This window comes from Podarcis bocagei, assembly GCF_964188305.1.
Source record: "Podarcis bocagei genome assembly, chromosome: 7".
In the NCBI taxonomy this organism is placed as follows: domain Eukaryota; kingdom Metazoa; phylum Chordata; class Lepidosauria; order Squamata; family Lacertidae; genus Podarcis; species Podarcis bocagei.
The window spans coordinates 23,164,266-23,189,106 of NC_138132.1; the positions used below are offsets into that span (position 1 = coordinate 23,164,266).

A 24,841-nucleotide genomic window follows, 5' to 3' on the forward strand; every position below is an offset into this window, starting at 1 on the left:
TGTTTAGCCTGGAAAAGAGGAGACTGAGAGCAGATATGACAGCCATCTTCAGATATCTTGAGGGCTGTCACATGGACAAGGGAACAAGCTTGTGTTCTCCTGCTCTGGAAGGTAGGACTTGAACCAATGGCTTCAAGTTACAAGAAAAAAGATTCTGACTAAATATCAGGGAAAGCTTTCTGACAGTAAGAGCTGTTTGACAGTGGTCTCTCCTTCCTTGGAGGTTTTTAAGCAGAGGTTGGGTGGTCATCTATCATGGATGCTTTAGCTGAGATTCCTGCATTGCAGGGGGTTGGACTAGATGACCCCTGGGGTTCCTTCCAACTCTACAATTCTATGATTGTATGATCCTGTGGCTTCCAGCAACTGGTATTCAGAAGCACCACTGCCTCCGGTTGTGGAAGCAGAGCACAGCTAATAGCTATTAGAATCATAGAATCATAGAGTTGGAAGAGACCACAAGGGCCATCGAGTCCAACCCCCTGCCAAGCAGGAAACAATTGATAGCCCTCTCCTCCATGAAACTACACCATACTCAGAATTTCCATTGACTTCAAGGGGTTTACTCTGAGTCATGACTAACAATGGATATTGTTCAATGGGTTGGATTTAAGTGATGTTAGTTGCACTTATGACCCATTGAAAATTATGGGACTCACTAAAAGTACTCATCCTGCCAACCTAGCAGTTCAAAAGCACGTCCAAGTGCAAGTAGCTAAATAGGTACTGCTCCGGCGGGAAGGTAAACGGTGTTTCCGTGCGCTGCTCTGGTTCGCCAGAAGCGGTTTAGTCATGCTGGCCACATGACCCGGAAGCTGTACGCTGGCTCCCTCGGCCAATGAAGCGAGATGAGTGCAGCAACCCCAGAGTCGGCCATGACTGGACCTAATGGTCAGGGGTCCCTTTACCTTTACCTTAAAAGTACTCAAGACGGTGTGTTTGTGATCATGATCTCCGCCCCTTTCCTTGTGTCAATATTGCCAAGCGCCTCATCTCCTAGCTGCTTTTACCGGAGGCAAATGGGCATTGCTTTGAAAGCAGAAGCTCCTCTTCCCTATCCCCTGTGGCTCCCCCTAACCCCATTCACTGCTCACCCAGCTTGATAGAGCATGGCTGCACATTATTCTCAGCAGCTGCTGCAGTGTCGCTGAGATAATGGATAGGGGCCTTTCATGCTCCCCTAAGATTTCCCAGGTATCAAAGGGATTATGGAATTTCCCAGTTCCTTTTAATTGCTTTCATCTCCAGCTCACATTCAAGTGGCAGGCTCATTTGCATATGTTTACTCCACGCCGGCTTGTGACACAGACCAAAATAAATATCTCTCTGCAGCCATGGTAACCCAAATGGCTGGCTCCCCATCTCAGGTCTCTGTTCCTCAACACAATAAACCAAGATGATTGTTTCATCTTCGGAAAGACTGTGTAATAATGCCGGGACCGAGTGCCTGAGTTAGTGAAGCTAGCAGTTCCAGACTACGGATGGACCAGTGCTTTGTTAGCTGGATACAGACCGTTAAGTTGAGACTAAATCCTGAGTGTGTTCAGGAATTAGGCAGAAGTCCTGTTATAGATGAGGCTACAATCCCCTTGAAATAAGATGCAGATAGTCAGGGCAGGGACTGGTCCTAGGTCCCTCATTGTCTCTGGAGGAGCAAATAGTCTCAATGAAAATGAGTGCTTTTAAGCAGCTGCAGCTGGACATGGAGAGCCTTGCCACAGTGGTCCATGTACTGGTAACCTGCCAGATAGACTACTGTAATGCACTTTATATTGGGCTGCCCTTGAAGATCTCCTCCTCCTCCTCCTCCTCCTCCTCCTCCTCCTCCTCCTCCTCCTCCTCCTTCTTCTTTGTATCCTGCTCATCTGACTGGGTTGCCACAGCCACTCTGGGCAGCTTCCAACATAATATACAAAAACACAACAGCAACAACAGCAGAACAGAACACCACACATTAAAACATTCTGAAGCTGCAGCTTGTGCAAATTGCAGCTGCTCCCTTCTTGAGTGGACCAGCTTATCAGTACCATACAATGCCAGCCCTGAAGGAGTTTCATTGGCACCCAGTATTGACCAATTCAATGTACAGTCATACCTCGGGTTACAGCCACTTCAGGTTGCATTTTTTCGGGTTATGGACCGCCGAAACCCGGAAGTACTGGAACGGGTTACTTCTGGGTTTTGGTGGTCGTGCATGTGCAGAAGCGCCAAATCGCAACCCATGCATACGCAGACGCGGGTTGCGAATGCTGCGGGTTGTGAATGTGCATCCCACATGGATCACATTCACAACCCAAGCGTCCACTGTATTTGTGGTGGCTTATAAGGCTGACATGTGCCCTGCAGTTCTGCCGGGATTAGGACTGCGTTGACCAGCTCTAACACAGAAGGAAGAAACGGGGAGGGCTTGAGAGTCAGTGTGGCATAGTGGTTAGAGTGTTGGACCAGGATCTAGGAGACCAGGGTTCAAATCCCCACTCAGCCATGAATGAAGCTCACTGGGCCAGCTTAACCTACCTCGCAGCATTGTCATAAGGATGAAAATGAGGAGGAAGAGAACCATGTACACCAGCCTGAGTTCCTTGGAGGAAAGGTGGGATAGAAATGCAATATCTGGGTTGGAGGAGGTGGGAAGGGGGAGTTAGAGATGCTGGCTTCCCAACCACGACCTTCCTGCAGAGTGGGAAGCCTCAGTGGTGGCCAGGGAAGACTTTGATCAGCTAAGTGGAGAGGCTGAACAGAAGGCAGCAGAGGCTGAATAGGAGCCCAGGCAGGAGGATGCAGCTTTGTTGCCTAGAACCAAGTGCCACCTTCACAGCTGGGAGCTTACTATTCCTCCCTCTTCTGTTTCTTCCTCTGTCAGAGCAGGCCAACCCAAGCCCAACTGTGACAGCTCCCCGGGGTTCATGACAAGCAGCCCTGTTATTTTATTTTGATAGAACTCTACTCATGCTTTTAGCTTGGCTCTTATTGTGCCCTGCCCTTGGATGGATTGGCAAGGAAGGGTGGGTTAAAAAACCCCACTCTTAAATAAATAAGTGCATACCCAACACCTATAGGCTTCTTGCTTCTCTGCAGAGCCCATCAGAAAGCGTAGCATAATCCATCCATTTTGCTCATCGTCTGGAACGGCTGCCTACAAAATCCAGGGCTTTTCCTCCCAAGGCTCCATAGGATAATCAATTAGCGGAGCCAAATGCATTGTGCCCTTAGTACACCCTGAAATAGAACACACAATTGACACTTGAGTCGATGGATTAGTCGTTGGGATATCCCAGTTGATTAAATCCTCCAAAGAATCACTCTCTTCTCACGCAGATCATTTAACTCTGACTTTCTCAGAGTAAGCTCTCAAAGCAATGCCTCTCCCAAGTTTAAAATACATGTAGTCATTTGTTTCTTAGCAGGCTGTAAGTTTTTTATTGATTCCTCAGATCAATAAATGATAAAGCTTTCCAGTTGTCCCATGTTGGCCTTCTCAACCAAGCAGGGGAGCTGTCCAGCTGTATTAACAATCAGAAGGCCTAAGACTGAGCAGGAGAGTAGCTGTACAGAAGATTTTAAGCCTGAGACTGTGTCTGTGGAGGTTGTTCCACCATGAACTTCCAGGCAGCAACTGAGGGATGAAGTACACAGCCCTGCAGATCCAAAAGTCTTCTTCTTTGGTGATCACTCGTAGCTGAGTAAGATTGTCTTCCATAAGCACGGTTTTAACAATGAATCTGTAAGTGACTGTGCAGGCCAATTCTGGATCCACACGTCCTTCCACAGTGGGGACATTGGTTTCCAGGCCGGAGTTGATCATGGTGAGGGTTTGCCAAACGTGCCTTCCTCTTTCTGCCAAACATGCCTTCCTTTCGTCCTGAGTTCGAGCATCTTCAAAGCCCATGACACCTTTGGTAAAGGCTGTTCTCCAACTGAAGCGTTCGCAGGCCAGTGTTTCCCAGTTGTATCCAGGAGTGTGGATTTCCCCAACCTGGTGTCCTCCAGATGTTTTGGATACATCTTTCAACAGCTCCAGCCTGCATGGGCTGTGCTCAGGAATAATGGGAGTTGTAGATCAAAACATCTGGAGGACACCTGTTTGGAGAAGGTCACACTAGTTCATGGAACACTAGCTGAATCACGATCCTGACCATCCTTCTGACCCCCGGCCTTCTGACATGAGTATGGCATGTTCTCTGACTCTGACATGTAGTTAAGTGTGTGCTGTACCACTGAGAACAAGGTTTGGTTCAGCCTTACTTCCATCACTGTTCATTTCATTTTGATTTATGTAACTAAATGTGTGCCCTGCTTAATGGTAAAAAGCCTATATGCACTTTATACAAAATATACATTAAAACTGTCAATGAAGGCCAGGTGTTCAAAGCAAGTTGATCTATTAAAAATAAAAACAAAATCAGCACATATCTGTCAGGGGTAAGGGATTATTGATTCATCAAGGAAATTTTGGCTCCCAAACGCCACAAACCCGGAAGTAAGTGTTCCGGTTTACAAATGTTCTTTGGGAGCCGATTGTCTGGTGCAGTTTCCGTACCTTCCGACTGAGTGCAGGAAGCTCCTGTAGCCAATTGGAAGCCGTGCCTTAATTTTAGAACGTTTTTGAATGTACTGTGCCCCTGAAACTCCATTTCCCTGAGCTCCAGGGTCAGCCCCACCATTAAGAAGTCCCTTCTGGTGAGGAATGCTGTGGGCACATAGTGGCAGTGAGGATAAGGTTATGGCTTTCCCCTAAGGAAGCTGGTTGCTCTCAGATGCTGTCTCATAAGTAAGATTCAGCTTGGGGGTGGGGACATCATTGGTTTATTTTTTGTTTTTATTATGTATTTTGGGTTTTTGGTCTTGTATTTTTATGTTGTGCACTGCCCTGAGATCTACAAATGAAGCGACATGCAAATTTATCAACAGCAGCAGCAGCAGTTTAAGGTTTTAACCAGTCAACCAGCTCCTCCAGAGGGTTGGAGTCTCCCACTTGGTAGGTCTGGTCAGCCTATATAAGTTGGCTGTAGCTCTTTGCAGAGACAACTTCTTTTGCCCTAGTAGGACTCCTTGGAGCTGTCCAAGGTCCTGAATGCTCTCCTCTTGACCAGACCCTGCCTGTTGACTGCCTACTGCCTCAATCTCCCACAGAACTGGGCAAGGTATATGTAGTTTTAGACAATATTCTACTCCCTTTTGTCCTAGATTATCGTTTTACCATTTCCATGCCAACTGCTTTGGAGTTTTGCCACAAGACTCTGTTGCCTCTTTGTCTTGAGGCATTTTAGGACATTTGAAGGAAGGAATATGCTGATTAAGCAAAAGTGAGCCTCAGCCAGTGGGTACATGTGCTCTCTTCAGTCATCGGAGGTCAGTAATGCTAGATGCAGAGTACACAGGGTCTAAGTAGGCTGAACAATTAATGCAGGAAGACTTTACATTGGTCTTGTTTCCCTGCAAACCCTATTGCTCATCCCCCCCCCCCCTGGTGATAACATATGGAGCCAGATTAACTTACCTTGTTCCGCTAGCAGAAGGCAGAGGAAGGGTTCTCGCTAGTACAATGGGGTTGTCCCCCTCCCCCCCAAGTATCCCCCAAATCCACTCTGGATGGTTGGGAAATCTCCTGGAGCAGCATGCTGCAGGAGAAGAGGGAATGTGGTTTCACTGGACAAGCATAAATGAACGCACTAACCGAATGATCTCCTTAGCACTACACTGAATTCCACCCACTGTTTCAAACTGAGCAATAAGGAGCTTTCCTGGAGGCACTTAAGAAAACACACTAAGAGAATGCTAGAGATTTATGGTGTCTTTAGGAGAATCTCAGGCTGAGCAAGTCTCATGGGGCTGCAGAAGCCAACACACAGAAACACAACACTTGCATCAAATGCACATAATGCAAACTAGACCAAATTCAACTTTATGACCCTCTACTGTGCCTTGAACTGCTAATGTGTAAAGCCATAGATGGCTCAGAACAGGGGTGGGAAACCTCCAGTCCGCATGCCAAGCTTGGCCCTCCAGGACCATGTGGCCATATTGGGCAATTCATGTCGACCTGCCGCACAACTGACATCATACAGATAAAGGCAGGGCTTGCCAAAAGCCTGACAACCAGCTGGTTGTTGGGAACCTTTGGAGCACTGCACAGAGCAGGGACCCAGCGCTAAGCAGGATTGCTCCTCCTTCACGTTAGCCAATGCTGATCCTCCTTGGTCTAGGCATGCCAGAGAGCTCCACGCAGAGAGCTCTTTCACACACCCAAGCTCAACACTGTGCAGGAATTCCTCTCCCCCAATAGTTGATGCAAAGGGAAAGTGATCCTGCTTGATCCAGGTGTGACAAAGAGATCCTGCCCACCTGTTAACAAGCCTGATCCTGACAAGGATCTGGTCCATGGAGCCAAAGAAGAAGAAGAAAGAAAAGTACCTCACCTTTGGCCTAGGACCAGGTAACCTGAATGTCTTGTCCTTTGTATGCTGACCAAATCTCTGCGGTCATCGGAAGAAGCCCTCCTGACCATCCCACATTTAAATTATATTTCTTTAGTTTGTATGTGAGTGAAGGCTTTTAGTGTAGCCGCAGCTGCCATCTGGAACACTATTCCTACTGAACTCAAACCAACACCTACAATTCTGATCTCTCATCTCTTCTTGAAAATGTTTTTCTTTGCCCATCATTTTTTTAGAGAATTGATTTGTTGGTAATGAATTCTGCATTTTATGATTTTATAAGTGATGTTCCAAGGGTTTTATTGTACACATGTGCTTTTTTTTAAAAAAGAGGTATTAAACAATGCCTGGAGGAATTTATTACATTCAAATATATTTCATAGAGGCATCGATTTTGCATGGATAGGTACTGGGGCATCTGGAAGCCTTGTTTTACCTTATCTTTTACTATTTGTGTACTTAGATGGTCACTGTATCTGCAAAGTGGTGGTGGTCTATCATTATTGCGGTTATGTATATCTTCTTATAAATCAATAAAACAAAACAAAAGTCAGGCTCAGGATGAACAAATCAGTTTTGATTTTAGGCAGGTGGGTGTGACTGGCATTCCACTGACCTGCCCATTATCTCCATTATTGCACCCATTATTTCCATCAATGACCCGGCCATTAAAACTTTTCTACATTGCATAATGATGCAGCAGCATCCAGCATAATATAGCTTTTACTTGACCTCCATTACTGATGGTCTAAAATAAGTGGCCAGCTGGCAGCTGAGTGCACGATAATCAGAACAAGGCAACATCCAGATTCTAGACATCGACTACACACACTCTGAAACGTCAGGCACACACACTTTGACATCCAGCTCCTGTAGAGTTTTTTTTTTTTATAATAATTTTTATTGGGTTTTCACATTTTTTATAGACACAAACAAAACACATAACACCAAAACAAACATAAAAGACAACAAACATGAATAGTTCCAGAAAATCTTATTTTCTAACCCTAGTCCTTGACTTCCCCCCACCCCCTCCCTTGCATCCCTATTCCCAAGTTTATGTCAGCAAATTGGCATTTCTTCCGTCTTAAAATTAGTCCTTTTATAAAAACAAAAATAAATTTTCCCTAAGTTGGACCCCGATTCTCTTCCCTCGATTTCTCATTTTTTCTTGAATAATTTCCTTATTACTCAACCCCCTGGTCTTGAGTGTTGTTTAAATTCATACTTCCCTCCCTCCCATCCCCGCTTTGCGTCCTTTCCCAAAATATGTCCAAAGTAACAGTTTTTAGCCTGGATTCCGCACGTCCGAGGCTCTCAAATCTATTTCAGTCCCTCTCCGCCGGTTTTGTTGGTAGTCCTCTTTGTCTGTCATCGAGTCTCGAAAGATTTCCTTAGCAATCAATCCAATCAGTCCATAGTCTCTTCCCATATTTAGAAGCAACTGCTGAAGAATTTCCACAAGGCCTGAGTCTTGGTGATAGTCAGAGTCAAAGTCTATGTGGAGGCCCCAATTGTACTTCTTTATTTCGAGTTCCTGAATTCCATAAGCTCCCAGGGCCTCCACTTTCGTCTTCTGTATCTTTCGTAGGCTTAAAATGAATTTCATCCAATAGTCTCCTTGCTTGTGTTCTCCAGATATCGGCTTCTGGTTTGTGTTTTCCCAGATAACTTGTTCTCTTTCTTGTTTTGTCTTCTCCTCTTCTTTGTTTATTATTTCAAGTTCAGCTGTGGGTTCTTTCTCATTCAGGTCCTCATTACATTCAGCAGAACTACTTGTTTCCAAATCCAAGGCCGTCAATTGTTTACTCATAGCTGTAGTCTGCTCCTGTAAGGTTCCCACCAGTGAAAACATCCTTTCGATTTCTCTCAGTATCTTTCCACCCACAGCCATTGTAATTCCACAGAATTCCCCCTAGAGGGAATCTGGTTACTGGATGGTCTTTTCTCCAACAATCCTCTGTCCTGTTATTGTTTCTTTGTTTCCCAAAATTTTAGTTCAATTGTAACACCTTTTTATCCAGAGAGGTTTTAAGTATCAATTTTTTACTGTTAACAGTCCATTTGACAGCTTTGACAGCTGTCAAATTCTGCTCCTCTATACAGGCTCCAAAGCAGGTCGCTCCCGGGCTCGGGAGGGAGGGTTGTTTGCCACAAAACAGAAACTCTTCCAACACTCCACTCTCCTGCTTAAATTTGCTTTTCCAAATCTTGGAAGTTACTGTCTTTATTAAAACTCACCCTTTACAGGGTAGGCACTCCAGCTTAGCTCTTATATCTTTGCTCTGGATCGTCTGCAAGGGGGGGGATGGGGACTTCCTTTTGGCACACCCCCCGGTCGTCTCAAATTCAAAGGGTAAAAGTTTTTAAAGATCAGTTCCAAATTACTCACGGGTTCCTTTTTCATTCCAAATTTCAAGGAAGGAAGTCAGCGCTCTCCAGTTATGGCTCGCGGCTTCGCTCAGCGGCGGTAGCGATCGACTCTCAGTGCCGCGCCGTCCCCCGTATCCCCTCCGTAGCCTTTAAAAAGGCTCATTGCGAATCAGGGGGGGCGCTTAAGGCACCCGCCGAGTCTTCAGTCCGCAGGCTTCCGCGCCTGCGGTTTTTAAGGGTCCCCGTGTCGCCGGCACGGCAAAGACCCATCCACCGCTGAGCCGATTCCCTCCGGAGCTCGGAGGGAATCCGCCATTTCCAGATCGCGCCAACCCGGAAGTCCCAGCTCCTGTAGAGTTGCCCATGGGACCACATTAGCCCTCAGCCTGAAGAAAAGGTTAGCTGTTTTAGAAGATGTGATATATAGATGCTATTCTTCAGATTCACCTGCTTCTTGCCTCCACCTACAGATTCATTCATTTCTCTTTGTCTCCTATGGGGGTTCAGGTTCCAACTGTGGTTTATCCAGCAGAAGCCACCCCCCAGGAGATGCCTTTGCTTTCAAGATGGAAACTAGGGCAGTGACTGGCAGGTTTTGTGGAGAACAGCCTTGGGAAGAAAGCAATCAGGGTGAGGTCTTTCTGCTTTGTAACCTGGGGGAGCAAAACTAATGGGGCAGTCCAAAAACTATAAGGAAGTAAAGAATAAACAATAAGAGTGGAACAGAAAAGAATGACTGAAGACTAGGGTTACTATTGCAGAACAATGGCCAAGTTACACTAAGAGGCTGGTTTCTGCATTGAATTTTAACAGAAGGGATTGTGGAAGGAATATCCCCCAAGCCCTTGCTCAATGGCAAAGGATACAATGAAGGATGCAGCTACAGCATCTCTAGGAGATGACCATTTAGCCTTCAGTTAAGGATTGCCCACAACCTCCAAGGGAAGGCCATATACCTCAGTGGTTAAGCATCAGCTTTGCCCTGTCTTCAATCCCTAGCATCTCCAGGTGGGGCTGAGAATGCTCCCTGCCAGTGAGCGCAGATGGGACTGAGCTAGATGGGCAAATGATCTGGCTCAATCTAAGGCAACTTGCCATGCTCCGTTGCAATGTTATGCTCCTGAGGCTTTTTCCTCCCACTGCAAAACTGATCTTGCCATTAGGAAGCTTCTGCTCTATTGCCATTTTCATCCATTGGGTCTAATCCTGCTCTCTGTAGCAACAAGGCTCCTCCATCTTCTGCATGACAGCTCTTTGGATATTTAAAGGCAGCTTCCCTACACCACTTTGAGACACAGACACAAAACTTAGCATAAACAAAGGTCCCTTGGCTGAAATTAAAGTAAGGAGGCATTGCTAATAGTCTAAGGCTCAAAATGGCAGCTGACAGGGGGATCAGTTTTCAATAATGCAGTATCTCAGGTTTGATGGGTCTAAGTCTTCTTATACAGTGTAAGCAAACTCTGTAAGTAGCATTTTATTTTTATTCCTATGTGCTGCCTCAGTCTCCAAGTGGCGAGAGACTAAGCACTTACTCAGGGCTTGGTTTTCTGGGAATCAAGGTCACCAAAGACTGTGGTGTCATCAGGATATATGGTTTTATTTACCCACATATACAACCTAAGCATATGATGGAGAGGCGCACAGCATTAATGTCATGAACTAGCAGAGGATGCAGAGGAGGAAGAGGATCCCAGTGAAGGTATAGGCAGGACTGAGACACACTGGGACAAGCAAGGGGTGGGGAAGGAAGTACTCACAGGGTGATGGAAGATGGGGGGGATGGAAATCAGTGCACAGGAACCAGAGAACTAGGACTAATCACCAGAAACAGAGGGGCCTCTGTCTCCACGAACACACAAGGGGTGCTCTAGGAGGCTGAGGCAGGCAAGGGCCCACAACCCAGCTCCCTAGCTGGCCAAGTGGGCTTGCTAACTCTGAGAGGAGGGGTGTGATTCCTCAGCTAGAGCAGGCTCAGAACAGGTGATGGTCACTTGCCTTGACAAGCCCAGATGCTGCAATCAGCATGCAAAGTACCAAAGGGAAGCAGAGCTGAGATGCTGTGTCTGCTCAATTGCCCATGTTGGTGGACCTTGGCTTGGCTGCTCCTGGACCTCTATGGGTTTGACTCTGGACTGTAACCTGACACCTGGGCTTCAGGCTTGGCTTACTTGGACTGACCCTGGACTGTGTTTCCTGACCTTTGGACTTTGCTTGTGTGGCTTGACCCCCAGACTTTGAACTTTGGACTTGACATACTGAATTGCCACCATGTAGGCCACCTCATGAGAAGAGAAGACTCCCTGGAAAAGACCCTGATGCTGGGAAAGATTGAGGGCACAAGGAGAAGGGGACGACAGAGGACGAGATGGTTGGACAGTGTTCTCGAAGCTACCAGCCTGAGTTTGATGAAACTGTAGGAGGCAGTGGAAGACAGGAGTGCCTGGGGTGCTCTGGTCCATGGGGTCACGGAAAAAGAGTCAGACATGACTAAACAACAACAACAACAGGCCAGAGGCTCAGGACAATTTACATCACAAAAGATCGTGCTTCTCCATTAGTCATGGATTTGGATCCAGCACAGAGCTTGAATCCATCTCCATATTGCTCCCCCCCCCCCTCACCAGCTAGGCAAGGGGGGGGCAATGTCAGATAGTTGTAGCAATTTCTACACCTCTTTGAGGTGCTGATGGGAGCACTTAACTGCCCAGTGGAAGCTATTATCTGAACAAAGGCATCCATCTGGCAGTTTCCACTGCAACTAGATTCCAATCCTTACTGGATACAGGATCAGTGCCTAGAAGGGATCCAAGAACTGACCCTCCCCTCCCCACCAAATGACTGTCAGTGCCAGGACTGACTTTGCATGTGCGAAATCTGAAGCAGGCTGGGAGAGGCGTCAACACCACACACACACACACACACACACACACACACACACACACACACCCTTGCCTGTGCTGATGATATGGCAATGGCACTGAAAATGCGGCTGCAGGCACATTTGTGTTCTGTGTCTCTCATACACTTACTTTCATTTCAGCCTGTCATTATTCACTTCCACAGCCATCATTACCGCTAAGCGGTATAATTGTTTTTGCATGCATTGGAAGATAATAAAATTCCTTCTCTCCTCTTTCCTCCAGCCGCACGGTAGATCAGTTTCCACACATTGGCCATAAACATATTGCCTTATTCTCTCCCAAGTCCCGACTGGTTTGCTAGACTCGAGTCAAAGTGCAAATACTTTACGTAGCAGGAAGATTTATACCCCATCTCCTCATGAATCATGCCCGCAGTAGCTAACAGCAACAATGAATGCAAATTAATTAATAAAACAATAGAAGTGGCCCAAATTGAAATAACTTGGCATGCTAGCAGAACCCATCGCAAGGACTCCTGCTAGCGCAATAGGGCTTTCCTCCTTCCCTACCCACTCTCAGTGCCTCCCTCAAATCCACTCTGGAGGAACAGGAGAACCCCCATAACAGCACATAGGAGAGGGCATTCCACAATCAGAAAAACTCCTTCCTGAAATAGCAACAAATAATGCATACTTTAAAACCCCAACAGAAACAATACCCCAAAATTTAAAAAAATGGGAGTGTTGGGAGCAGGGGGAGGTTGCTATTCAGACCTTTGATGGAGATCCTACTTCCTTCCACCTCTGGCAGAGATGTGGTAGGTGGCTTTGTGACAGTGAGATTAAATGGTCCCTTTTGGATCACTGGACTACGGAACCGTATGCCTCAGGACTCTCTGGCTACTAACCCCAATGGCTGTGTTCTAACCTCTGCAGCAGAAGGCAGTATGCTTCTGAATACCAGTTGCTGAAAACTTCAGGTGAGGCAGGTGTTGTTGCGCTTAGGTCCTGCCTGTGGGCTTCCCACACAGTTCTCTGACTGGGCACTGTGTGAACAGGCTGCCGGACTAGATAGATCAGCAGGCTCTTCTTGCATTCTTAGGGCAGCCTTAGTTGGCCTCTCTCCTTCAGAGGCCAGGTTAAAAGCCATATCATTTTAGCACGTCTGATGGCTGAATTCCTATTCTTTGGCTATATTGTGGTGGTGGTGGTGAGCTCTGCTGCTCCACTTTTAAAGAAACACGATGTTCTGAACATCTCACATTTGTTCCTTTTAAAAAATTATTGTGTACCAGATGCCCAGGTGGGACAGAGAAATAGGGTATACATTTTTAACAGACAGGTGCCTAGAGTCATGCTTTGACCACTTTCCTTAATGCTGTTCAAGTTTTAATTCCTCTGTAGCAATTGTGGAATCTCTCATGTAAATCATTGTCCCCACAACCATGGCAGGGCCAATGGACCAATTCCAGGGTTTCTTTCCATGCTCTTCCCATCATGCTGTCAGGCAGGAGAATGACTGGCCTCGCATGACCTGTGCAGGGCCTGGCAAAGATGTCAAAATGATCCCTCCTCAGAGACTCATGGATGCTCTTAGTTTCCAGAATTATCTTGATGACCTTGTAGCCCTTCCTGTGTTTTGTGTTGAAGAGCGCAAGGATGGAAGAGGCAGAAGACTCCAGCCAGCCCAGACCCAGGTGAACAACGTGTCCAAAAGCCTCTTGTTATGGCTGTAACAGCTATAAGAAAAATGTTTTTTCTCCAGTGCTGTCAACATCTGCACCATACCATCCAAAGCTAGATGGGACAGTGATCTGACTCGCAACATGGGACAGCTCTGCCCAGAGATCTGTTTCCCTAGTTCTAGCCTTGATGTTGGACCAGCATGGCCAGTGCTCAGCAGTGATGGGAGTTGTAGGACAACAACATTGTTCTTCATTCCTGAAGATAGATTTGGAAGGGGTAGTTGTGCTGGTTTGTAACAGCGAAAGCAAGAGCACAAGAGTGTTATCATGCCAAAGGTCTCTATCTACCGTAATCCTGAATGCTATTTCCCACAGTGGTCCATGGGAAGCCTGCAAGTAGAGGGTTGCGATACTTTAAAAGCCAACAAATCTATGGTATGAACTGTTGTTGACTAGAGCCCATGTCACCAGAAGCTGTTTATCTATTCATTTCAGTTTATCTCACAGCGTGCCTGTTAGAAAATGCTAAAGAACTTCTGTCAACATCACTTTGCTCCTTCACATTGCTTTCCCTCCCTACTTATCTTGATGTGTACTGGAGAACTTAAAATGTTGCACCTGATGTTCTGACAGTTTGGTTGGTCAACTACATTGTATTGTCCAAAGGTGGCTTTTTGAATTGCATTCATTGGTTACATTTATATCCTCCCATTTTCCAAGACTCTCCATTCTTATTTATGATCAAGCAAGGTTACTCTTGCTTTCCAGGTCCAGACCCCAAGAGGCAGCTTATTGATCCAATTGGCAACGGAGGAAAATGAAAGTAGCCACAGGAGCTAGCTAAAGGGTGGAGTCTTTGTTCCAACTCAGGTCATGTATGATGGATGTAAAGTGCTCTGACTTTTTAGCAGTGGCATAGAGTGGGTTGTCATCACCCGGGGCAAGGCAAGTAATTTGCGCCCCCTAACCCGTGGATTTGCTCCCCCTAACTCTAACCCCCAGATGTTGCGCCCGGCCCCCCTGCACCCCCCACGCTACGCCACTGCTTTTTAGATATATAATCAGGGCTTTTTTCAGCCAGAACTCAGTTCCAGCACCTCTCAGGCGGGTGCCATTGCCATTCAATCTAAGAGAATGAGGGAGGTGATCATGGTGAGTTCTGACATCTCTTTTTCTAGAAAAATAGCACTGTATATTTTAAAAATATATGAATAAGTAATTAAATAATAACAGACAATATTAACGCTGTACTTGCTAGTTACTGTACATGGGCAGACAGATAAATAAATGTATAAGTTAGACCCTAGTTAGTTACTACTTGAGGGCTGTTCCTTGGAAAGATAAATGGGGAGATGGATCACACATAAACATCACAACAACTTTACGCACACGCTTCCCATCACCCAGTGTTTCCTCTTAGAGCCGCAGCTACAAAGCTTGTAGGAGTGGGCGGGGGCTTCGTTGGGTAATAAAGGACATCCCTATTCTTTATTGGACGGCGGGAGGGAGGAGGTGGGGCGGCCCTTCAGGTGGTGGGGCTAGAATCTCTCGGCTCTCCACGCCCAGAGCTCAGCCAGAGAGCCACGTGGTTGTGGGGGTGCGGGGGGTGGGGTGCGGGTGGTTTGTATTATTCCTGCCGCTTTCGATTGTCTTTTCCCGACGGCGCGGATTCTCCCTTCTTTTTCCTGTTTCCTCTTTTTTTAAAACGCCGCTTTTCAGTGTTACTGTTTCGCAAGGGGGAATCGTGGGTGTGTCTTGAGGCGAGGAGGGCAAACAATGGCGAGGAGGGCTCGTTGAGAGCGCGCCGGGAGAGGATCTCCTCGCTCCTGCACTCCCACCCCCCACCCCATGCAAAATTGGGCAAAGCCCGGACGGCTCGTGTTGCCCACCCCGAGCCGCCCCCTCCTCTACACCCCGCTCCCCTCTCGGGAGATGGAGGGCGAGCTCTGATCCAAGAGGGAGCAAAGGCGCGCACGCCTAGCCGCGCGCATTACAATGGAGCGAGGGGCTTCCAGCTTCCAGCAGCCTCGGAAGTGCTGCGCTGGGCGAAGATAAAACGCCCCTGTGGATCTTCTTATCTTTTTTTGGGGGGGGCTGCTATTTTGGAAACTCGAAGGCTCGCCCCAGACAAAAGGCGTCGGCGTCGGGCAGGCTCGCCAAGGCGCGGGGAAGGACAAGGCTCGGCCGTTTTGGTTTTGAAGCGCAATGGCCGAGGATGGCTGCCGGCTGCTGCTTTCGGGCGCCCTCTGAGTGAGGTTGTCACTGGCAACGGGAGGCCGAGGGCTGCTGCTGCCGCCGCCGCTTCTGCTGCAACCGGAGGAGGGCGGCTTCCGCGCCAGCGCGGCCATGGGCAAATGCAACGGGCGCTGCACGCTGGTGGGCTTCTGCTGCCTGCAACTGGTAAGGCGGAGCGAGGGCGGCCCCTTCTCCTTCGCCCTCCCCACTCTCGCTCCTCTATTGTGCTACCTTCTCGGTGTTTGTGTGTGATCGCTGCTTCCTCTTTGGGTGGGTGACCTTGCTGCCAAGCCCCCCGGGCCGGCGGTGGGGAGGTTGACGAGGGGCTGGCCAGGGCGGAAATTACTTCCTCCAGCCCACCCCCTATGCCCTGTTTTGGAGAGGTGTGGGCTGGAGAGGGCGCTGCTGGTGGTTCAAGAGTGGGGCGAAGGGGTCGTCTGCTTGCCAAGGATTTTGATGTGGGTGGGGCGTTAGGGTTCCTTGTTTCAGGGAACTTGTGGGTTTCCTACAATTTTGTCCGCCTTCTCAGGCAACTCTTGTCCTCCAAAGCGGCTCGCGTCAATCCAAAAGAGGGAGGCTTTGCCATCGGGTTTACAAACGAAAAAAGGAAAAAAGGAAAAGTCAAGGCACCGGCGGAGTGGAGGGAAAAGGCAAAAGAGAGAGCTCAAACTTTAACTAGCTTTGGAGTGGATGAGGAAATGCAAGCATCGCACACAGAAGCAGTCATTTAAAAAGTCGATTCCGGTGTGTTTCATGGGGCTTTGCTCCTTACAGGGGAAGATGTCTTGCACTAAGGCAGACCATTAGTCCATCTAGCTCAGTGTTGTCTGCCCTGATTGGCAGCGGCTGCCCCAAGTTTTCTGGCAGGAGCCTTTCCCAATCCTTCCTGGACATCAAACCTGGGACCTTCTGTATGCAAAGCAGATGCTCTACCAGAAAGCTGTGACCTTTCCCCTACTAAGTGTGTTTTAGAATTGCTGGTGGCAGGTACTCACCGTGAAGGTGGGCAGGAAAAGAATAGCCCAAGTTTTGGATCTAGGATAGGGAAAAGTCTGCTCAGTAGAATGACATAACTCCTCTCTTTCCCCCTTCCACCTGTTTTGCTAGATCTATCTAGTTCAGCACTATCTCCAGACACGTTCTGCTGGATGCATATGAGAAGCCCCTAGACAGGACTCCTGCACCTTTAGTTGTTGCCATTCCCTCTTTTCTGTAATTATTAAGCCCCGTCCTCCTTTGCATCTGACCACCCTGCTCCCCCCTCATTTTGTGGTTGGCCAACGATCCATCCTGGATCTTGGGACCAGAGGAAAGAAGTGGGACTGGAAATAATGGATGCTTCAGGAATCAGGACGCATAACAGAAATGGAGATGGGTTTCTAAGAAAAATAAACAAATAAGCTTGGTTATGTGTTATGGACACAAACTTGTATTCCTCCATTTACCCACAGCTGCTTCCCCTTCCCCTGTTGTCTTGCCTGTGTTTTAATCTTAGATAGCACAGAATTTTACAAAGTACAGGCAGATAGGTGTGCAATCTAAGTAATGGATAATAAAGTTAACAGAGGGAGAAAAGGTTTCCCATGAAATTCAGACTTAACCGAGTCTTGGTTAGTGCAAGAAACCAGGAAATATCCCAACAATATTTGCCAAGCAATTTTTTATTTTATTTTATTAAAAACATTCCTAGGGCAATGTTAAAACAGCCACACAGCCTACAAGCAAACAGACAAAAGGAATGCTTGGGTCGATTAAGACTCTAGAAAGGCTGATCTTCCTATTTATACAGGAATTACAGGGGTTAATGCCTCTGCAAAAGTGGAATGCTGTGATTTCATGCTTCTATTATGGGGAATATCAATGAGACTTGGGTAATGTCGATATTGTGTAACGTTGATATTGCCTGGAAGCCAGATGTGAACTTAAAAAGCAAAGCAGCAACAAGAGATCCAACAAAAGGTGTATTGCTATTTGTCCTTCAGTTTTGCATGAAAGTTCTTTAGTTCTTTCTCATGCAAAATACATTAGCTGCCTGGCCTGTCTTGATCAGTGCTCAGGATTACATGAGACAATTTGCTTCAAAAAAATTGTATGGGAGTGCATAACACTTGGCACATATCTGTATTGCCAGTTGCCAATTGTATTTATCCTACTTTTCCAGCTCAGGGCAGCATATATGTTATCTCCTCTATGATTTTATCTTCATAATGGCCCTGCGAGATTGGTTAGGCTGAGAGAGAGTCACCTGGTTTGTGCGTAATGCTACAGCTTAGTCTGCGTTGACGGACATGAGAGAGTGATCCCTCTTCCAGCACAGCCTCAAGACACAGCATGCAAGCATTTGCTCCTGTGTACAGCTAGCCGTGGTTACTGCTCATGTCTGATCTGTGCTTAGTGTTAACTGTGGTTTAGTGAAACATGTCAGGAATCGTTCACTGTGGTTTGAAGTTGTCTTGGGTCATTGTGCGCGCTGTGGCCACAGTTTCCCTGGGTGTGAGCATGAGTCTCCACATTTAGCTGAAAACAAAAGTGAAAGCCAATGATCTCCTTGTGGCTGTGCCCAAAGAAGAGAGAGAAACAGGTGAGCCCAAGGCTTGTCTGCACATGTTGCTAATCCAGGGGTGTAGAACCCTTTATTATTATTATTTCGTGGGCCACAAGATGGTGATGGGTGAGGCCAAAACCCAAAGTGCATGGAGCAACATGCATCTCTCTCTCTCTCCCTCTCTCTCTCCCCCTCCCACCCTTTCTCTCCTGCTACTCTTTATCTTCCTCCCTGCACAGCTGACTACAGGGGAAGGGAAGATCACTCTTGCCAGAGGTCTGAACTAATGGCTTGCAGAGGGCTCCCCACTCCTGCTTCCATTGTTCCACCCATTTTGGATTTTCTGTCTGCTTCCTCCTCCAGCAACTCCTGCCCCCTTTCTTTCCCTTTGGGACCCTCCCCCCACATATGCTGCAGGCCGCATGCAGTTCTTGAGCCACAGGTTCACCCCCTCCCCATGCTAAGCTCCTGGTTACGGCTTTTTCGAGGGCCACATTCCCTTGTGGGAAACCTCCTGGGGGTTACACAATGGGGCCAGGTGCAAACGTAGACAGGGCAAAGGATGCAAGTTTTAGCTTTGTGCAACAGGTTACATTCCAAGCATGCAGAAGTCGGGTCCCTTCCAACTCTACAGTTCTATGTTTCTAAGTCAGAGATTCCCAGGGATAACACACACACGCCCCGCCGGCCCTCCTTCCAGACAAGAGGCATTATTATCACAGTTCAATGACACGTTCCGGCTAGACCAGAAGCACTCGTGGGTGTGGCCTGTGGAATGGGGTGTGGCCTATCAGAGTCCCAAGAGGTTTGGGAGGCCGCATTTGACTGCCAGGCCTGAAGTTTCCCACCCCTGGTATAGTGTTCACATGTGAATGACAGGCTAAAGGTTACCTACAGCTCTTCATGGCCGAGTGGAGTCTTACAACCAGTTTTCCCTGGTTGCAGTGCAGTTCTCTAGCTGTTACACCATCCTGTCTTTTGAAAAAGAGAGCCTGTGAAAGGTTTTATAGCTGTTTTGGGCTGGAGCGGATCTGCCCAAGTCAGTGGCGTAGCGTGGGGGGTGCAGGGGGGGCTGGCCGCACCGGGCGCAACATCTGGGGGTTAGGGGGTGCAAATCCACGGGTTAGGGGGCGCAAATTACTTGCCTTGCCCTGGGTGCTGACAACCCACGCTACGCCACTGGCCCAAGTATGCTTTGCATCTGTTGCCTTTCAATGTATGCACCCAGGGAAACTTTTATTACAGAGTGAAATCTGCACCAGTGGACAGCTCAGTTGGTAGAATGTGAGACTCTTAATCTCAGGGTTGTGGGTTTGAGCCCCACATTGGGTAAAAGTTTCCTGCATTTTAGGGGGTTGGACTAGATGACCCTTGTGGTCCCTTCATAGCTGTAAACTTTCCCCTTTTCTTGTGAGGAATCCTATTCAGAACAAGGGAATTTCCCTTTAAAAAAAGGGAAATGTTGGCAGCTATGGGTCCCTTCCAACTTTACATTTCTATGATACTGTGAGGCACTTTTAAGCTTGTGCAGCCCATTCCTGTAACTGTATGAGGACTGAGGCGAGGAGGAGGAGACTCTGTCAGCACCTTCCCCCATCATTAGTAAGCGTAAGAAAGAGAAATTGTGAACAGCTCTTTGTGCTGAAACTTGCTTGTAGAGTATGTTTCAACACTTTGCAGGGAGATTAAAACTGGGGCCCTAAGCAAATTTGCTTGGAAGCAATTCCACTTTAAGCTGGTGCATTAGTAAATATGGTCAGAGTCGAGTTGCACAACTTGCTCTGGGTACAGAGAAAATTACTGCTGCTGGGTACATCATTGATTTTCCCCTTGCTTGGACTTGATCAAATGAAACATCTCTCTTGATTCTAGCCGAATGCATGGAGGGGGAAGTGAACACACAGAGCCCTGCCCACTTGTTGCACTGATTCTAGCTTCCCTGCTCATGTATACAGAGAGCATTCAAATGCATCCACACGAACAGCTTAATGCACAGAGATGAAAATGGGGTAGCCTTTCCTATTTAAAACTGGAGAAGGGTTGTGGCTTCACGGCGGAGTGGGGAACTTGTGACTGTCCAGATCTTGCTGGACTCCAACTCCCATCAGCCCCAGCCAGTATGGTCATTGGTCTAGGGGGATGGGAGTTGGAGTCCAGCAATATTTGGAATGATTCCAGGTTCTGCTCTCATAGTGTTGGTCAGAGAAGGGGAATTTTGAGCCCTGGGACCAAACATGGTCCTTCTAAGCCTCTCTGTCAGGCCCTCAGGACTCTCCCCTATCTGCACCCCTCTCCCCAGGCTACATCACACCCTCACCAGCACTACACTGGGCTATCCTCAAGTGTGTTTGCCTGGCTGGAATGTTGTCCTTGAACTGTGACAAAATTCACATTGCAAGGGTGCATCTAAACACAAAAGGTTTCAAAAGGAGGGATGGTTGCTGCTGAACCTCTGCTGGTAGGGAGTTCCACAGGGGAAGCCCTGCCACACTCAGTTTCTAGTGCTGAGAAATCACCAGAGGATCCTGGGTAATCATGATGGAACATATGGAATCAGGTGGTACTTAAGGCCCCATGTTTTCCCCCTTGGATTTGTTTGTATGTTGTTGTTTTTGAAAACTTATTAAAACAAAACCAAAGCACCACCAAGCTATTGGGGACAGTGGATGAATGCCCAAGAGGCCATGGGGAATGGGCACCGGGTGCAAGCTGTTTTTCCTTCTCCAAATTTTCCACCTCTGGTCAAGCCTACCTCGGTCCCTGAGATACATGATACCACAGTATCCTGGCCCTGTTTTTACACTTTGGGGTCTTGCTGTTTTTCTGTACTGAGTGAAGGTTTCAATTATTGTTTTTAAGTTATTATCGTTGCCTCAGAAGGCAGGTCACCATTTCACAGGTCCTGAAGTTACCACTGGAGCATTGGCGAAAGGAAGCTTTGGTTGGAGGAGGGGTAAAGGGATCCCTCTATTTCCAGTTTGAGTCAATTTACCTATGTGTCCATTCTGTCCAAGTTAAACAAATCATAGATGGAAGGGACCCAAGGGTCATCTAGTCCAACCCCCCTCAGTGCAGGAATCCTTTGCCCAATATGGGGCTCAAACCCATGACTCTGAGATCAAGAGTCTCATGTTCTACCAACTGAACTATCCCAGGTGCTGACTGAATGTTCATACTTAAATCAGCATGTCATCACAAAATATGTATTTAGACAATGCTGTTTTGTCTCAGTGGGTGCATTTCTAAACATATTTTGTCCTAAAACACTCAGGCTGATTCCCCACACACATTTAGTATGTTTTTTAAAAAAAAAATCTGTGGTCCATATTGCAAAAATTGAAGAAGGTCAGATTCGGAAGGATAATAAATTACATTCTGATCCACATTTTCATCCAAGAGGTCAGTTCACATGTGAATTGACAGAGATCTAACTCTAAGAAGCATCCCAGAGCAGGAGGAGAGAGTCTTGGCACACACCTCAATACTGGAACCTTTCCCTTGACTTTCATGTCCTGTAAGAGTAGTACTGCTGGATCCAGCCAAAGGTCCCCCTAGTCTAGCTCTCTGTTTCTCCCAGTGGCCCACCAGATGCTTTTGGCAAAGCCCACTAGCAGGGCACAAAGGAGTTTGATCATCACCCAACCCCTACTCTGCTCCTGGTATTCAGAGTCACACTCCTCCTGAACCTAGAGTGATGGACTGCTGTGGCAAATGCGCTCGACGTGATCATTTTTTACATCTGCCCTTCGTATGCCGAAGACCCTTATCTCCCAAATACCATGTGATTCAGACTCTCGCAGTCTTTCAGAAGCTTCCTTTGTGGCTGGCTGTTGTCAGTTCAGCAGCCTCTTTGCCTTGATGTTGGCTGTGCTTGATAATTGGATCTGCCTCTTATGTCGTGTCTTAAATGTGCTCTGTGACTCATCAGCTGACTCACTCCATCCTCAGTCCTTGTTCTTCTATACCACACCACACCACTTGACACCACTGTGTTTCACGTCTCGGGATCACTGCCCTGGTGTTCTGTTTGTGTGTGTATTTTTGCAGGGGGTGAGGGTGGGTTGCGTGATTTAAACGTTCGTGCACCTCAAATAGGTGGTGCAGAATGATTTGGATGCTCTTTGCTGAATAAATGCTCCATTTTGGGACCCTTGGAATATTATCCTAGTCACATGGGAAGTTGTGTTAGAAACTCAGATATATAAGGTAGGCGCCCAATGGCTCCTTAAACCAAGGTTGCAGTCACCAAAATGGAATGTCTAGTTGCCATTTGGGGGCAAGTCTTGTTTTTCAAATGATGAACCGTATGTGATTGATTCTTAGTTAAACATCTGGCTAGATGACAACCTTGAGCTTTGAGAACTTAAAGAAGAAAAGCCACTTGATCAAGGCGCAGTCCACATATATATGGGCATATTCCAACCTCTTTGCCTTAATGGTAACTGCTCCTGCTCAGGCTGCACACAGAAAAAGCAATTTGCTTCCAGAAATTCATTCCAATTGCACTGATAAAATATAACTGATAGAATTCTACAGGATGTGGTATTAATGTGTGTGAAAGCAGTCAAGATCCAATGATCCCGAGATACAGTGGTACCTCGGGTTACAGACGCTTCAGGTTACAGACTCCCCTAACCCAGAAATAGTACCTCAGGTAAAGAACTTTGCTTCAGGATGAGAACAGAAATCGTGCTCCGGCAGCAGCAGGAGGCCCCATTAACTAAAGTGGTGCTTCAGGTTAAGAACAGTTTCAGGTTAAGTACGGACCTCCGGAACAAATTAAGTACTTAACCCAAGGTACCACTGTAGTGATGTCAGGTGCCCACACATCTTCACTTGGTTGCAAGTGGTCGACAACCAAGTGCAAAATGCTAATTTTGAACACTGATGGGAAGTTCTTCTTGCTCTGGGGATCACCCATCTGTCCGCAATCTGATGTCATATTGCACCAGGTGATTGGCAGGTGGTTGGTTCCACCCACCTGTCAAAGTTGGCCCATCAGCATTGGGGGAGGGGGAATAATGCACAAAGCAGGATTGAACTCCCTACGTGTCAGATGAAGTGCAGGATGTTAAATCCCGCCTTTAAGGAGTGCCACTATGGTCATGGTTAGTAAGTTGGACTGGGGAGACATGGGTTCAGTTCCCATTTGTCCATGAAGCTTTCTGCGTGAATCTCAGTCATGAACAGTGTCATTGAGAGCATGATGGTGGTTGGTGGGGAACAATGCACACTTTATGGTGCCCTTAACTCCTTGGAGGAAAAATGGGATAAATTTTCACTACAGCTCCTATGGAACACCCCTTCTGTGTTCCTTTTAAATCTGTTGTCATTTGCGTCTTGAAATTACAGTCTGTCGTGCATGCTTCTGAACCATAATGTGGCGTAGACACATCCCCCCTGCTCTATATTTTTTCGCAGCAAATCTGCCATTTTTTGAAATGCATTGTCTCATAAAATTAAACTGCTAGCATAATGGATCGATGCTGTACAAATGAAATTGAGCAATTGAAATTGGATGTAACGCCAGTCAGATCTAAAGTCCAAGTTGTAATTAACTTTCTGCAGTTGGCTATCCCTGGGAAGCAAATGTTTTTATGTGCACAGCTCATCGGGCGTGCTAAATCTGGTGTGTTAATCATTTGCAGTGTGTCCAAAATCTGAATAAAATTGTAAACATTCCCCAAGCATCATCTCACCAAACTTACAGCAGGTCTATTCACTGAGAAAGAAGGGATAGTGCGGAACCTGGAACACAAGTGCAGCCTACCTACATCTCACCCCATCTTCCAGAAATGATAGACCCGTTCTCTTATGCCACTCCACTGAGTGTGGTTTAAGTTCTATACCAAACCAATGCTCCACTTGGAAATGGCTTTTTAAAAATACTTGTAAATATTTTAAGACATGACAACTCAACAACAAATACCCCACTTTACATTATTCACATTTTATATTTCTAGCCAATGGGCTAGATGTTTTTGGTCCCCCAGTCACTGCAGCCCATTTTGTCAATCAGCTGAACCAATCAGCTGATTGGTTCAGTCAATCACCATGATTTTGGGTGAAGCATTGTTTTTCTTTGCCCCTGGGATTTGATTTCAAACCATGCAGGCACAGGTATAGGGCTTTGCAAGCAGTGCCAGTCACCTGGTTGCCGGCTCTTGCAACATGTCCATGATCATGGTGGCACTTGCAAAGATGGTGCATGCAAATCCTACTTTTGGCAGGGGGAGCTATGTCTTTATTAGCCAGGTGTAGGGCAGGTAGGCATGATTTGACCAATAATAATCATAATCATAGTATTTCTGGCTGGGTTTCCCCAGCTACTCTGGGCGGCTCCCAACAGAATATTAAAAAGACAATAAAACATCAAACACTAAAAACCTCCCTAAACAGCGCTGCCTTCAGATGTTGTCTAAAAATCAGGTAGTTGTTTATTTCTTTGACATCTGATGAGAGAGTGTTCCACAGGGCAGGCTCCACTACTGAGAAGGCCCTCTGTCTGGTTCTATGTAACTTTGCTTCTCGCAAGGAGGGAACTGCCAGAAGGCCCTCAGAGCTGGACCTCAGTGTCCGGGCAGAACGATGGGGGTGGTCTCGGCTTAGGCCTGGAGGCCAGAGGTTCCCCAGTGCTGGGTAGACGTGGTACCCAGAGATATTAGTGACAATGGCAATAATAATGTTGCTGTTTGTTACTTGG

General features: G+C 47.0%; 1 protein-coding gene and 1 long non-coding RNA gene across 4 annotated transcripts in view; one reads left to right on the forward strand and one right to left on the reverse strand.

Moving 5' to 3' along the window:
• LOC308591360 overlaps positions 1-24,841 on the reverse strand; it is a 329,063-nt gene that overhangs the window by 43,910 nt on the left and 260,312 nt on the right. The window lies entirely within an intron of this gene.
• Positions 14,937-24,841, forward strand: part of NKAIN1 (sodium/potassium transporting ATPase interacting 1) — a gene marked incomplete at its 3' end in the record, with an annotated part of 55,080 nt that continues 45,175 nt past the window's right edge. For all 3 annotated transcript variants that reach the window (XR_014010105.1, XM_081202079.1, XM_081202081.1), the window contains exon 1: positions 14,937-15,758. Coding sequence is in view for 2 of the 3 variants with exons in the window: in XM_081202079.1 (XP_081058205.1) it covers positions 15,705-15,758 (54 nt within the window). The remainder of the gene's footprint in view (positions 15,759-24,841) is intronic.